Genomic DNA, 16641 nt, shown 5'->3' with positions numbered 1-16641 from the left:
GACTGTTGGGTTTGCTCGATAAGTATAATCACTGAATTTTAAATGAATTCCTTGATTATGAATCACTTTAGGGCACTTCTGGAAGACAAGGTAAGATGTATAAATAATTACAAGGCTGGCTTTGCCTATATTCAAATCTCAGCAAATGTGATAACCACGCTTCTCTCAAATGCTGAGTAACTTAATTTAGTTTCTGTGATGATGAAAGTAAAACAGCCTTGGGCAAAGCTGCTATTTTGGGAGCAGCTTTTCTGAAAGTTCTGGCATTTAATCATTAATGAACACCAAAGTGCCTGTATGCTATAAAACTTGGTTAATTGGACATGCTACACATGTTGTCAGATCTGTAGACAGAATAAGCAGACCATTGTTTGCCTACATAAAACAGAGTAGAAAATGTATGTATTTTGGCAGCATTTATAAGAATTTTGTTTTGTTCTTTTTACTGTCTACTGTTGCATGGCTCCACAATTTATTGGAAGGGAAAAATGTAGTAAATGGCAAAGGAGAGAGCAAGTGGGCGAAAAACTGAATGAACCCCAACTTTAAGGTTATGGTAGATTTGGCTAAATTACCATTTTTCTTATACAGATGAAGGTGTGCTCTATTGCACATCTCTGCATACGGTTAGACAGGTTGGATGTCGAGAGGCTATTTGTTATTGGAGAGATTAGAACCTAGGGGTGGGGGCGCGCGGTGGGCAAGTTTCAGGAAATGTGGCCAGTTGTTTTAAGACTGAGGGAGCAACCATATTATGACAGAATTTTTCATAAGATGGAGTGACTTAGACGATTGAGACTAGGATCCTGAATTTAAATCAAGGACACAACAACGATATGAGACAAGGGTTAACTAAGCTTGGGGAATGTTATTTATCGAGTTGATGGTGAATCTGCACAGTGCAAACATTTAAGGAGCACATTCCTGGAGGTAAAGTACTTAAATAGATAGAGTTTGGATGGCAGACAGGAAACAAGGAATAGTGTTAAGCTGGTCCTTTTTCTGATTGGTAGGCAGTGACTTGTGGGTATCGCTATTCACAATATATATTAATGATTTAGATAACGGAATTCGATATAATATCAGAGGGTCACACAAAGCTGGGTGGGGCCATGAGGAGGATGCAGAGACGTCCCTGTGTGATTTGGACAGGTTCAGTAAACACACATGAACACAAGAAAATAGGAGCAGGAGCAGGCCCTTCAAGCCTGCCCCACCATTTAATATGGTCATGGTTGATCTATGCTGGCCTCAACTCCTCTTCTTTGCCATTTCTCCATACCTCTCTATTCCTCAACCCGTCAAATATTTATCTGCCTCCATTTTAAATATTTCTAATGATCCAGCTTCCACCAACCGCTGAGGCAGAGAATTCCAGGGATTCGCCACCCGTGGGGCAGAATAGTAGCGTAGCGGTTAGTGTAACGCTATTACAGCGCCAGTGACCCAGGTTCAATTCCGGCCGCTGTCTGTAAAGAGTTTGTATGTTCTCCCCGTGACTGTGTGGGTTTCCTCCGGATGCTCCGGTTTCCTCCCACATTCCAAAGACGTATGGGTTAGGAAGTTGTGGGCATGCTATGTTGGCGCCAGAAGCGTGGCGACACTTGCGGGCTGCCCCCAGAACATTCTACACAAAGATGCATGTTATTGTGTGTTTCGATGTACATGTGACCAATAAAGATATCTTATCCTATCTCTGTGAGAAGAAATTTCTGCATACCTCAGTTTTAAATGACTGGCTCCTTATCTTGTCCCCTTGTTAGAGACTGTCCCACTGGTGAAAACATCCTAACATCTACCCTGTCAACCCCCTTAGGATCCTGTATGTTTGAATAAGGTCACCCCTCTTCTAAACTCCAAGGAATACGTATCCAAGCTATTTAGTCTTTCTTGGCAGGACAAGCTTCTCATCCCAGGAATTAGCCTGCTGAATCTCTTTTGTACTGTCTCCAATGTTACTATACCCTTTTTTAGTTAAGGGGACCAAAACTGTTCTCAGTGTTCCAGGTGAGGCCTCAACAACACCCTACACAATTGCGACAAAACCTCCTTATTTTAAAGTTCCAACCCTGTTGCAATGAAGGCCAAAATGCCATTTGTCTTCTTAACTACTTGTTGGACCTGCATGCTAGCTTTGGACTAGAACGCCTACGTCTCACCTCAGTGGTCAGTAGGCAAGTGGATGGCAGAAGCAGAATAATGTGGATAAATGAGACCTTGCTGAAAAAACTAGGAAGGCTGATTATGATCTGAATGGCAAGAGATTAAGACAGGGCAGCAAGACCTGGATGTCCTTGTGCACCAATCATGAAAAATAAGCATGCTGATGTGGCAACCAGTTCAGAAGGGAAATGGTGTGTTGGCTGGAGAAGCAGGGATCTCTTACTGCAATTGTGTAAGGCCTTGGTGAGATCACACCTTGCATGGTCTCCTTATCTGAGGAAGATGTGCTTGTTATGGAGGGAATGCAGTGATGGTTCATCAGACTGATTCCTGGGATGGCAGGCTTCACGTACAAAGAGAGATTTGGATGAATGGGTTCATATTCACCAGAGTTCAGAAGAATGAGAGGAGACATCATTGACACTTGCAAAATGCAGATGGGACTGAACAAACTGGATACAGGAAGGATGGTCCCGATGATGGAGAAATTCAGAACTCAAGGCCTAAGGATACAGGCTTAGACATTTAGGACTGAGATGAGGAGAACTTTCTTCATCCGCCCAAGGTAGTTGAGACCAAGTCATTAAATATACTCAAAAAGAGATCACAGGAAAAGGGAGGAAGCAGAATTTGGATCGAAGAGAGCAGTAGAAATCACAGAGGGTCTCACAGAACTTCAGTCGAAGAGAGGAGGAAAACTTCTTCACAGTGGGCACATCTTGAAGAAACTTCTCAATGGAGTAGTGAAATGGAGACACAAGAGACTGCAGGTGCTGGAACCTGGAGCAGTCCAGATGAAGGGTCCCGACCCAGAATGCTGACTGTCCATTTTGCTCCACAGATGCTGCCTGACCTGCTGAGTTCCTCCAGCAGTTTGTTTTTTTGGTCCAGATTCCAGCATCTGCGGTCTCTTGTGTCTCTGCTGAACTTGGGGCGATTGTCTTGAAAGGGGGAGCAGGCTGAAAGGGCCGATTGTCCTGATCCTCAATTCTATGTTTCCAGGAAAAGAAACTGCTCAATTTAGTGGGTTGTGTGTCTTTGAATTGGCCACCTCAGAAAAGTGCAGATTGGTATTGGTATTGGTTTATTATTGTCACTTGTACCAAGGTACAGTGAAAAACTTGTCTTGCATACCGATTGTACAGGTCAATTCATTACACAGTACAGTTACATTGAGTCAGTACAGAGTGCATTGATGTAGTACAGGTAAAAACAATAACAGTACAGAGTAAAGTGTCACAGCTACAGAGAAAGTGCAGTGCAATAAGATGCAAGGTCACAACAAGGTAGATCGTGAGGTCATAGTCCATCTCATCGTATAAGGGAACTGTTCAATAGTCTTATCACAGTGGGGTAGAACCTGTCCTAAAGTCTGGTGGTATGAGCCCTCAGGCTCCTGTACCTTCTACCTGATGGAAGAGGAGAGAAGAGAGAATGACCCGGGTGGGTGGGGTTTTCGATTATGCTGGCTGCTTCACCAAGACAGCGAGAGGTAAAGACAGAGTCCAAGGAGGGGAGGCTGGTGTCCGTGATGCGCTGGGCTGTGTCCACAACTCTCTGCAGTTTCTTGCGGTCCTAAGCAGAGCAGTTGCTGTACCAAGCAGTGATGCATCCAGATAGGATGCTTTCTATAGTGCATCAATAAAAGTTGGTGAGAGTCAAAAGGGGACAAACCGAATTTCTTTAGCCTCCTGAGGAAGTAGAGGCGCTGGTGAGCTTTCTTGGCTGTGGCATCTACGTGATTTGACCAGGACAGGCTGTTGGTGATGTTCACTCCTAGGAACTTGAAGCTCTCAACCCTCTCGACCTCAGCACCAAGATGCTCAGTCTTTGAATGTATTCAAACCTGAGGTATATTTTTGGATATGGAGAAAAATGGGGATAGGTTGGGAAAGTAAACGAGATTCATGATCTGTTGTGATCTTACTGATTAGTGGACCACATTGAAGTAATTGAATAGAATGCTGTTTCTATTCCTTATTTGTGTACCAACTCTTGTATGTTATTGTATGTCTCACTCCTACTGTATAGATTGGGATCAGGCACTTGTTGTCAGTAAACATGTTTGTTATTGCTGATTAGCTAAATGCAGATATTGAGGGAAATTGTAACTTGTATCAATACGTTGTGATGTTGCTTTTTTTTCAGTTAGTTTTCACATTATTGCGCAGCTTGAAATGTTTCTACACACACCCAAAGTTTCAAAGGAAATAATTCAGAATTGTGGTGGTAATGTTTTCACAGTTCAGGTTACATGGTCCAAGGCTTTCCTTCACACCCATCATCACACACTGCAGCTATTGACAGCACCTGTGGTGATGTGTCTTCATTTGAACATGCGGTGCTGTTGAGAGCAGGGGGAGTGTGCAGGATGGTGCTTTTGATGCCTACAAGGTTCAAGAATCAAACATTGAGATGAGCTATGAATGGCGATAGCAATATCAGTTTAATTAGTTACAAAGGATTGAATGATTTTAGATGCACAAGATAATAGAAGCATTCTCTTTAAGTGAAGATTGCTCTGTGCAAATTCTCAACAAATAACTTGAATGCTAGGACAAAATGGATGGGTCCAATGCCTTTGTAGTGTTGAGTAAAAACTAACATTTTTAAGGTTTTGCTGCACCTATAACTATGCAGATTCCACATTGAACTATGGACAAGAACAGTCAAAGTTTCTAATTGACTGAGAGTCATTCTCTTCTCTCTGCCTAATGCTATTCCTGCCTCACCTTGAAGGATTGATCCTACATTTGGAAGAGATTATCAGAGCTAATGTCTTGAGGGAAGTGACAGAAAATTTGGTGGGGATACCACTAAGATGTTGTGGAAAATGGCAAAATCTGTTAATCTTTCCCCATTATTTGTTATATCTTTTGATGAGGTAATTCTTTTTAAGAGATTTGGAACCAAAAATTTCTGACAAACATATTTTTAAAACTGCATAAAATGTATAGCACAGAAAAAATACCCAATGGCTAGTTTTTTAATAGTGTTTATTCCTTTGGCCTCTCCCACCATGCATCATCTAGCACCAACATCTATTCCCTTCCCTCCTTGTCTGTTTGTTCAGCTTTCCCTTAAATGTATTCATGTTATCTGCCACAACCACTCCCTGTGGCAACAAGTTCCTGAACTCTGGGATAAGAAGTTACAATAGGAAACATAAATCACTGCCGCTGTTAGAGATGGTATTCCTACAATGTCTGATCAAAACCTGTTCTTTCTTTCAGAACTCAGTAACAAGGAGTGCCCCCCTAAACAGTGACGCACAGAACCGGATGGGAGCTCGATTCTTAACCACATATGACAAGAGATTCGTCATTAAAACCATAACTAGCGAAGATGTAGCAGAGATGCACAATATTTTAAAAAAATACCATCAGGTAGGCAAGCAAAATTTGGTTTAAGGGCTGTGAGTAAAAAGGATTTGTATCTCTGAAAGAACCAAGTGGGCAGTATGTTGGTACAGTTCAGGTCTTCAGTGAAGGCAGAAGACAGGAGTATTGATTGCTCGAGACTTTGATCCACGTTTGCCAATGAAAATAAATTAAATCTTTTGCACCTTGAGATGCTGCAATATGTTGAGGAGGGAGGAAGAGATTTATTTCTGACTGTTTTACATTTTGTCCACCACTTAAACGAGTCTGAAGCAGGAAGAGGAGTAACCTTGAGCTAAAACTTGTAATCATGGCTGTCTGAATGATTAATTGCTGTGCTCGCACTGGCAATGGACATGGAAGTTAAACTGGGGCCAATGGAAGTGGTCAGAATAGAGAGTCCTGAAGCAAATGTTTAATAGGAACAATTGTGTATGTACATTTATATATATATATATATATATATATATATATATATATTGCTATCCATAGGAAATATGACCTGAAGCTAATATCCCAGACTGAAACATATCACCTACACCAGGACTTAATAAAACCTTAAGTAGTACAACTCTTTTTTTCATGGTAGCCTTCTTTTAGTTAAAAATTAACAGCAGATGGGAGCTCTACCGATGTTTAGTGGATAAAATCACTACTTGGTGTTGCATTGGCCCATAGAGACCAGGTCCGAGGTTCATTTCCTTGTCTGCGCTGAGTTAATTGGGGGACTGCAGATGGATTCCATGCCCCTGGATTAAGGAGAGATAAAATGGACCAAGGCTCCTGCTGCTGACTCTGTGGCAAGGTTTCTATGTTTGATATAAGTGAGAATGGAAGCTTTAGAGAGGGTGCAGAGGAGATTGACCAGGATGCTGCCTGGATTAGAGAACATGTCTTATGAGGAAAGGTTGAGTGAGCTAGGGCTTTTCTCTTTGGAGTGACAGAGGATGAGAGGCGACTTGAGAGAGGTATATAGGATTATGAGAGGCATAGGTAGAGTGGACAGTCAGCACCTTTTTTCCAGGTGGCAGTGGCTAATACCAGAAGACATTGGTATTGGTATTGATTTATTATTGTCACTTGTACAGAGGTACAGTGAAAAATTTCTCTTGCATACTGATCGTACAGGTCAATTCATTACACAGTGCAGTTACATTGGGTTAGTACAGAATGCATTGATGTAGTACAGGTAAAAACAATAACAGTACAGAGTAAAGTGTCACAGCTACAGAGAAAGTGCAGTGCAATAAGTGCAAGGTCACAACAAGGTAGATCGTGAGGTCATAGTCCATCTCAGGAAAGTTTAGGGGAGATATCAGGTAGGTTTTTTTTACACAGAGAGTGGTTGGTGCCTGGAACGCACTGCCGGGGGTAGTGGTAGAGGCTGATACAATAGGGACATTCAAGAGACTGTTGGATAGGCACATGGATGTAAAGAAAATGGAGGGTTGTTGGCTGTGTAGGAGGGAAGGGTTAGACTGATCGTGGAGTAGCTTTATATAGATTGGCACTACACTGTGGGCCAGAAGGCCCGTACTGTGCTGTACTGTTCTGTGTTCTGTGTTCAAGTGAAAATGGAATAGAGCCCATCAGGAAGAACCTGCTGAAGCTTATTTTTCTTTGTGAAAGTTGGTCTGCACCCTTGGAGCCAATGCCCAGCAAGTGTTGGCTTTTGGGAGAGGAGCAGAGAAAATGCCAGCAGGTTAATGAAATTGGGGTGTTTCTATTTAACTTGCTTTGTTTGCTAATATCTTTCTTTTTCCTCTGCAGTATATTGTGGAATGCCATGGTAACACACTTCTTCCCCAATTCCTGGGCATGTATCGGTTAACGGTGGATGGAGTTGAGACTTATATGACCGTAACAAGAAATGTATTTAGTCACAGACTTACTGTCCACAGGAAATACGACCTGAAGGTACAACCCAGACACAACATGTCACCTTCACTAAAATTTTTTTGTGTGCACCCCTTTTGAAACTGCACAAAACACAAGTTGTACCAATGAAATGTAATGATTCCTCTGTCAGAAAAGGAATTGTACACAGCAAAAAAATTAATTTGTATAACTCTTCATATATAAAAAAAATCCTTGAATGGGAAGTGCATGCAACCAATAGGTAAGAAAAACAGGATAAGATTCTATGGATAGACTAAGGTACAGTCAAAGAGTGAGTTATCTTCTGGGAGGTTTTGAAGAGAGAAGGGACACAACAGGCAGTGATTCGATGAGACTGTTCAAGAGGGAAGGGAGTTGATAAAGGAATAGGCACCAATGATGGAAAATAAGCTTATCGTCCAGTGTAAAAGAGGTAACTGCAATGGCGTGTGGCTACAAAAGATCACCATTACAAGGCTGCAAAGATTTTTAAAACAAGAACAAATTGAAGTCAATTTTATTGGGATATTGGGAGCTTAGTAAAAGCTTAAACCTTTGGTAAGGAGTGAGGTAATGTACTTGTCATTTTTGATGTGTCTGCAGTGTTCCTAATGAAAGCTCTCTTGTAATTTCAGTAGAAAATGCTATAAGTTTGAAGCAGCTCCTGAATGTTAGCAGTCTGCTCCTCAATACATTCTTTTTATAGAGTAGGTGTTGAATGCTATACCACTTTGTTGACAAATAACTCTTACTAAGTTTCTTGTACTTATTTAAATATTTTGTATAGACTTAAGTTCAGTTCAGTCCACCATCCAGTTAGCAGGTCATGAGATGCAGATACAGGGAAGATCTGGGTTTGATTGACTGCTGTGGTGTTGAACTGGCTGACTCAGGCCTTTGGCCTTATGCTGATGCACTATAGATCCTGCTCCTGATCTGTCTCCATTGACAAAGGTTTTGAAGTTCATGTGCCTGGACATCATTAATTCTTAGAGTTATACAGCATAGAAACAGGCCCTTTGACACAACTTGACCATGCCAACCAAGATGCCTATCTACACTAATCCCATTTGCCTGTGTTTGTCCCATATCCCTCTAAACCTTTGCTATCCATGTCCAAATCTTTCTTAAACATTGTAATTTAACTACACCTCCTCTAGCAGCTCATTCCATAATTAAGCTTCAAACAATCTACTGGAGGAACTCAGCGGGTCGAGCAGCATTTGTGGAAGGAACCCTGCAAGGTTTCGAGCCAAAATGTCAACAATTCCTTCCCCGCACCCCCCCCCCCCCCCCACAGATGCTGCTCGACCCGCTGAGTTCCTCCAGCAGATTGCTTGTTGCTCCAGATTCCAGCATCTGCAGTTTCTTTTGTCTCCATAATCGAGCTTACATGTGGTGCTCACTGTGATGGGCCGATCATTGACCAGGCTTGCCCATGGATAACGCCCACATAAAGAATATTTGTCCTGGCAGGAAAAAGTGATTCTTGAATTTATAGAATGCTGCTCACGGCCTCGTCATCCTGGAGAGCTTCACAGACGATGATTTTTGAAGTATGGTCACGTCTATCACATAGGAACACAGCAGTCAATTTGTACCTAACAACCAAACCAGCAGTGTGATAGTGACCAGATAACCTGTTATGATGCTGATTGAGAGATAAGTATTGGACTGCCGCTGGGAATAAGAAGAACATAAGCAATGGGAACGAGCAGTCCATTGCGCTTCTCCACCGTTCAATCTTTTACCTCTGTGACACTTCCTACACTAATCTCATACACCTTTATTCCCTTAATACCTAATACTTTGAGTTGAAGACAAAGTAATTATTTTTTAAACCACAAGCAAAAGTGCACCAACTGACTAGCTTCTGAAGGTTTAAACTGAAAACGTGGACCAGGTTCACAGGTCAGTTTGATAACAGGAAATGTTCAGAATTCCAGCTGTGGGTTAGGTTCCCCCTCCTCCACTCTCCGTGTGAAAACACTTGCTGGGTAAAGCAGTTATTTAAATGTTTACCCTTGCTCTTTGAACAACTCTTTCTTACTCTTGATCTAGAACACAGAACAGTACAACACAGGAACAGGCCCTTTGGCCCACGATGTCTGTGCCGAACACGATGCCAAATTAAACTAAACCTCTTCTGCCTGCACACCATCCATATCCCTCCATTCCCTTCATATCCATGTGTCTATCTGAAAGCTTCTTAAACGCCACTATTGTATCATCTTCCACCACTACCCTTGTCAGCCTGTTTCTGACAACTAACACTCTATGTAAAAAAAAAACATACTTATCCTGTACATCTCCTCTAAACTTCCCCCCTCACCTTAAATGCATGTCCTCTAGTATTTGATATCTGGTTTCTAATCCTTGCAGATGCACCTTGACAGAACTAGCTTTCTAACAGAGATACAGTTAGCATAACGCTCTGCCTTAACCAACGAGGTTCCAGATTATTTTTTCAAGGCCAAGGGGTTGTTGGGGGTGGTAATGTCAGCCAAGATTGACAGAAATAATGGTCATCATTGAGAAGTGGGTGCATGCATGTGAGCAGGTTTGTGAGTGTGTGTGTATTTTTTGTGGATGTTAAATAATGTCAGTGTCAGGGGATCAACCTTGGCAATGTCGTGGTTAGCATAACACTATTACAGCGCCAGCAACCCAGGCTCATTTCTGGCCACTGTCTGTAAGGAGTTTGTATGTTCTCCCCGTGTCTGCGTGGGTTTCCTCCAGCTGCTCTGGTTTCCTCCCACATTCCAAAGGTGTATTGGTTAGGAGCTGTGGGCATACTATGTTGGCGCCGGAAGTGTGGCGACACTTGCAGGCTGCCCCCAGAACACTCTACACAAAAGATGCATTTCACTGTGTGTTTCGATGTGACTGATAAAGAAATCTTAAATCTTAGTTGAATAGTTAGCCAATCCTCAAGTCTGGGCTCAAGTGGATGATAACTAGTACCAATGACCTCTATCCCAAAGACTTAATGCCACATCATGCAACATTGAAAAAGAGGTGAAAGCTGTAAACATTTTGTTTTTTTAACAGTTACTGAAGGCCATTGTGGTCTTTCCACTGTGCACTGATTAACACATGTTATCCGTTCAGTTTAGTGTGCTGCCAACCACAATATTTTTCCAAATCATTGCAGTGTCTCTGGGAAAGTAATGAAGCTGGAGGTACAAATCATCCTGGCCAACAGTCTGATGACATGCAGTGTCTGAAATGCAGCAATGGATTCACACTGTTTCGGTGTGTGTCCCTGCACACCCCACTAACCCCCCTCCAAAATGGCAATGATAATAGGGGAAACAACTGTTTCCACAATCACTCTGTGAGATAAGTGGCTTTGCTTTATTTTCGGTGTCTGCCAGCCAAACCCCTCACCCCCATCACCCAGAACAAAGCTCCTCACAACGACGAGTGACATATTTGGATGTTGGTCTGTTTTGTGATTTGGACTCCAACCTGCAGCACTGTGAAAGAAATGGATGAACCATAAAATATAGCCTCTTTAATTTTCAGCTGTCATAGAGTTATAGGGTCATAGAGGATGGAAACCTCCCATTTGGGTCACCGCCTCCATCCCGACCAGTGGGCACCTTTCTGTATTAATCCCATATTCCAGCACTTGGCCCGTAGACTTCAATGCCTAAGTGATTCAAGTGCGTGTCTAGACACTTCATAAATGCTGTCAGCGACTCTGCTTCCACCACTCTCTCCAGCAGTGCATTCCAGATGCTCTTCACTCTCTGGGTGAAAAAGGTCCTCCCTCAGATCTGGTGTAAATCTCATACCCTTTACCCTAAATCTATAGTTTTATCTACATCTGATTTTGGGTAAAGTTTCCTGAAGTCTACCCTATCTGTACCCCTCATAATTTTAAATACTTCAAATCTAGTCTTCTCTTAACCTCCTGCGCTCTGGGGAAAACAGACTCAGGCCCTCCAATCTTTCCTGACAACTGTAACGTTCCATCCCTGCTTAATCTCCTCTGCACCCTCTTCAGTGATATCACATCTTTCCCATTGTGCAGTGACCAGAACTGCATGCAGTACTCCAGCTGAGGACAGACCAATGCTCTAAAGTTGGAGCATAACTTCACTGCACTTGTATTCATTGCCCCGACTAATGAAGGCCAGTATCCTCTATGCCTTCTTAACCATATGATCTATCTGTGCTGTCACCTTAAAGGATCTTAGGACTTGTACACTAACTACAGTTGTATAGTTAATTCCTTTTAATTGTACCTTAAACTAGCTCAGAACAGGATAAAATGCAGAAAAGCTAGATACTATAACTATTATTAAAACTTCTGGTGTCAAGGGAATTTCAAAGTAAACTTTGTTCTGGAGTCGTATTTATCAGATGATCCACCAAAGGATAATCCACTAACTGTGATCTTGGCGAAAGCTGATTGGTTATTTGTAATCTTTAAGTCCCAGTGGCCATTAATAATATTTTTAAGCTGAAATACTTCAAAATTATAAAAGATAAAATAAGATTTCTTTATTAGTCACATGTACATCGAAACACACAGTGAAATGCATCTTTTGCGTAGAGTGTTCTGGGGGCAGCCCACAAGTGTCACCACGCTTCTGGCGCCAACGTAGCATGCCCACAACTTCCTAACCCGTACATCTTTGGAATGTGGGAGGAAACCGGAGCACCCGGAGGAAACCCACATAGACACAGGGAGAACGTACAAACTCCTTACAAACAGTGGCGGGAATTGAACCTGGATTGCTGGCACTGTAAAGCGTTACGCTAACCGCTACACTGCTGAACATAGCAGAAGTACTGTGAATGCTAAAAATCCTAAAACAAAAGGCTGGGAACACTGCAGATTAGACAGCAATTTTACATTTTATTCATTCTTGGAATCTAGAGATCTCTGGCAAAATTGAAATTTATTGTCTATTCTTAACCACCATTAAATCATTTCTGGGGGCAGCTAAGAATAACTATATCGGTCGACCTAAAGTCAGGCACAGGCCATGGTGGTTAACTGATTTCCTTGCCTGAAGAACAGTGACGAACCTGAAGGATTTTTCTGATGATCCAGTAGTTTTATGTTTACCGTTGCTGACACTAGCCTATTTCCTATTTTATCAAAGTATCTGAATTTAAATTTCCCATATACTGTGCTGGGCTTCGAACTTCTGTCCCTGGAGCAATATTGCAGGCCCATGGACACTAAAGCAGTAGCTATCCTTTAAGCCACCATACCCCCAACTCTGGAGAGTCAAATATTTAATATTTCAGATCAATACTCTTTCATTAGAAAGCCTGCTGGCAAAATCCAATTGATTAATAAGGATGTATTGCCTATTAACATTTTAAGGCACTTAATTCTGTTCTGTGCAGCTGCCCCTACCAACCTATAACATATTTGGAGATTTGAGTATGTATATAAAATATTTTCAGGGTGAATAAGAAAAGGTTAATTCCTCTGTTTGGGGAATCAGCAAGCAGGGTCATCAACTTAAAGCCATTGCAACAATAAGAGGATTTAAGAAAAATATCTTTAAATGGAGGATTGTTGGAATATGGAGTGGTTGAGGGAGAGGCCATGGGATCTATATGGCAATAATGGCCTGATAATCTTGTAAAATTGATGTTGGTTGCTGAATAAATACCAGTCAGAAATCCCCATAGAAATGTTTTTAAAGGTTGAGATTAGGGCACATTATTGACTAAGAACAAGGATCTTCGTCTGATTTCACCCATGTCAATTAAAGTAAGAATTATGGCATTTTAACAGTGTTATGAATATTGGCCAGAATATCCTTGAATATTGCAATGGCCGCAGAGACTATGCTTGTTAATCTATGGATTTATTTGGCTCCTTAATTTTAATAAAAATGTAATTACCAGACAATTGCTGAATTATAACCTGTTCAACACAGAATGTTTTAAGTTCAGTTCCCAAATTCATTAATTACTGCCAGTAAGTCAACTAATTATGGAGTGGGTGAGTAATTTAATTATTGACTCAAGTGAATGATTATGAAATGCAGAGCATAAGTTAATTTAACTTAGTAAAAGTCAAGTACATTCTATAGAAAGTGAAGGATTCTATTGTATAAATAAGAATTGAAAATTTATTGGCTGCCCTAAGGTCCCTGTGAGTGAACAAGGTCATGGGAATCAAGTGGGCCAAAGTTGAATCCAAAACTGCAGAACTGTACAGTTTAAAAGTTGCGTACACCACTTCTACTGGAGAGCAATTCAGTTAGTATTACTTCACTACTCTTTCTCCGCATACCTCAGCCTTTTCTCCCTATGGTCCTGTAGTGTAGGAAAATGCCCTAAGGCACTTCACAAGAGTTTAGTAACGTGACATTGGATCAGACCAAACAGGCAGATTTTATGGAGAGCCTTAAAGGTAGAGTAAGAAGCAGAGGTTTCGGGGGGAATTCCAGAGTTTAGAGCCCAGACGTCTGAATGTATTAAATCTTGAATATTGTGTCCAGGAACAATTGAATTACAGGGTGCTGAAGAGGCCAGATTTGCGGAAGCAAAGAAGTCCCTGATTGAAGTATGGAGAGGAGAGTGCATGGAGCAAATTGGAGAAAAAAAAGAATTTCAAATGACTATTTTATTCTTTAGGTTGTATGTCAAAGTCGAGGTTATTGTCATATGCACGAGTACATGTATGCATAGGTGCAATGAAAAACATTAGCAGCAGCATCTGATGCATATAACAGGGGACTACAGGCTATCTGATGCATATGGCATCAGATGAGCAGCATTCACAAAAAAAAACATAAATTAAACATGTTGTAAACATGCTGAAGCCAGTTGGAAATTGTTAAAAAAAAGCAAGTACTGGAGAAATTAATGGGGCTGAAAGCAAAACAGTCCTCAAGAGCCAATGAACTACATCCCCAAGTTTCAAGGAGGTGTCTATGAAGGTAGTGCATGCTTTGGATGTCATCTAAAATTTCCCTAATTTCTAGAAGGTCCTGACCCGGAACGTTGACCGCCTGCTTTTCTCCACAGATGCTGCCTAGCCTGCTGAGTTCCTCCAGCATCATTGTGTTTTTCATAGCAAATGTATTTAGGAAAGGAGAGGGAGAAAAAACAGGGGACTACAGGCCAGCTATCCTGACATCAGTTAGTGGGGAAAATGCTGGACTTTGTTAGTAAGGAAGTGGTAGGAAGGCACTTGGAAAATAATAATAGGATTACACAGAGGCAGCCTGGGTTTATGAAAGGAAAATCATGGAATTTTTTGAACTTGTAACTCACAGAACAGATAAGGGCCAACCCAGTTGGTATTTAGATATTCAGAAAGCTTTTGATGTGCACACATACTAAACAAGATTAGAGCACAGGGTATTGTGAATGATAATCTGGTGTGGATTGATGACTGGTTAACAAACAGAAAGCAGTGTAGAAATAAGCAGCTCACTTTCAGGTTGAGAGTCGGTGACTGTTAGGGATTGATGCTGGGGCCCAGCTATTCACATTCTGTATCAGCAATCTAGATGGGCGAAGGCCACGTGCAATGCATTTGAGTTTTCTGATGATACAAAGTTAGGTAGCAGTTTGACCTATGAGGAGGACACAGAGGGGCTTCAGGGAGATAAAGGCAAGCTGAGTGAACAGGAAAGGATATGGTAAATGGAATATAATGCGGAAAAATATGAGGCCCTCCCCTTTGGTAGAAAAAAATAGAAAGGTAGACTTTTTTAAATGGTGAGAGATTGAAAAGTATTTGTGTTCAGAGGAATCTGATATCATTAACATGCAATTAGCAATTAAGAATGCATCTGATATGTTTTTCCTTTATTGCAAGAGGATTTGAGTAAAAGTATATTGATGTCTTTCCCCAGTTAAATGGAGCTTTGGTGAAATCCCATCGCTCTCCCCATATAAGGAAGGATACACTTGCAAAAGAGGGATTGTAGTGAAAGTTCACCAGATTTATTCCTGGGATGTCAGGTTTGTCGTACAAGGAGAATTTAAGCAGGCTGTACCTATCACTTTCTGAGTCAGAAAAATGAAAGGTTATCTCAATGAAACATACACATTTCTTATGGTGCTTGACAGGTAAATGCAGAGTTGAAATTTTGCTGACTATGGTGTCTAGAACAAGGGGGTACAGTCCCAAAATAAGGAATTGGCCATTCAGGGCAGAGATGAGAAGAAACTCCTTAATCCGTAGTGAATCTTTGGAATTCTCTGGCCAAGAAGGCCATGGAGCCTTGCTTGCTGCATTATCTCAAGACACATCAATAGATTTTTAAGGGGGTTGAGGAATATGGGGTTGGTGTAGGAAAGTGGCAACGAAGTAACAGATCAACCATTATCTTATTGTATGGCAGAACAGGCACGAGAGGTCAAATGGCTTCCTACTGTTTCTATTTTGTGTGCTTGTATGGACTTGTTTCAATAGATATTTGTTAAGGATATTAGGACTATGGAAAATGGTGAATGAATCTGAGGTTCAGATCAGCCCTGAACATATTGACAGGCTCGAGGGGCTAAATGACCTAATTTGGCATAAAATTTACTTTAACACCAATGTAGCTCATTGTTTCATTTGTTTCAGTAAATTGCTAGATTACACCAGATTGTGTGTATTTTTGGTATTGAACTTCTCCCTTTTTCATACATAAGTTGAAATAAAAAATAATAGTGATTGCATAGAAGAAACTTTCAGGTCTCTGGGAAGCAGATAAAATTAGTGAGAGGAACAGTTACTAGCTAAGTGCCTTCCTAATTTAATGTCTACTGACATTTTCAGGGAATATTTGCAAATATAATGAAAGGAATAGGAACAGGAAAATGCAAATTGGCCTTTCAATACAATAACGTTGTAGCTGAACTTCAATCTTGTTCACTTTGCTCACTCACCTTATCCCATGATTCCCTTAAGTCCAAAAATCGTTCAATCTTTGCCTGGTGTAACCTCAACAACTAAAAAGTTGCGGTGTTTTGGAGAAAAGAATTGTAAAAGTTCGAGTGAAGAAATTTCCCCTTGTGTCAAACCTAAATGGCTGCCCCTTATTTTGAGACTAGTGCCTAGTTTAGCTCTGTTCAGGCAATGATGATGGACCCTTGGCATATACTCTTTCACCCTTCTGAATCTTGTGTTTCGATGTGATTATTGAATCTAGTCTCATGGGGATTTGATCAATACTCTAGCAGTTATGATCTACAATGCTTTCTGTCCACACTCTAAATCTGTGTATCCTGCCTTCTCCAA

The 16641-nt window shown here is 41.2% G+C and overlaps 1 protein-coding gene across 4 annotated transcripts in view; it reads left to right on the top strand.

The window, feature by feature from the left end:
* LOC127583083 (phosphatidylinositol 5-phosphate 4-kinase type-2 beta) overlaps positions 1-16641 on the top strand; it is a 113199-nt gene that overhangs the window by 69209 nt on the left and 27349 nt on the right. For all 4 annotated transcript variants that reach the window (XM_052038831.1, XM_052038830.1, XM_052038829.1 and 1 more), the window contains 2 exons: positions 5397-5549; positions 7314-7460. In XM_052038831.1, coding sequence (XP_051894791.1) covers positions 5397-5549; positions 7314-7460 — 300 coding nt within the window. The remainder of the gene's footprint in view (positions 1-5396; positions 5550-7313; positions 7461-16641) is intronic.

This window comes from Pristis pectinata, chromosome 25, assembly GCF_009764475.1.
Source record: "Pristis pectinata isolate sPriPec2 chromosome 25, sPriPec2.1.pri, whole genome shotgun sequence".
Lineage (NCBI taxonomy): Eukaryota > Metazoa > Chordata > Chondrichthyes > Rhinopristiformes > Pristidae > Pristis > Pristis pectinata.
Note: the sequence above shows the minus strand (reverse complement) of the source record. Positions and strands in the feature narration are given on the sequence as shown.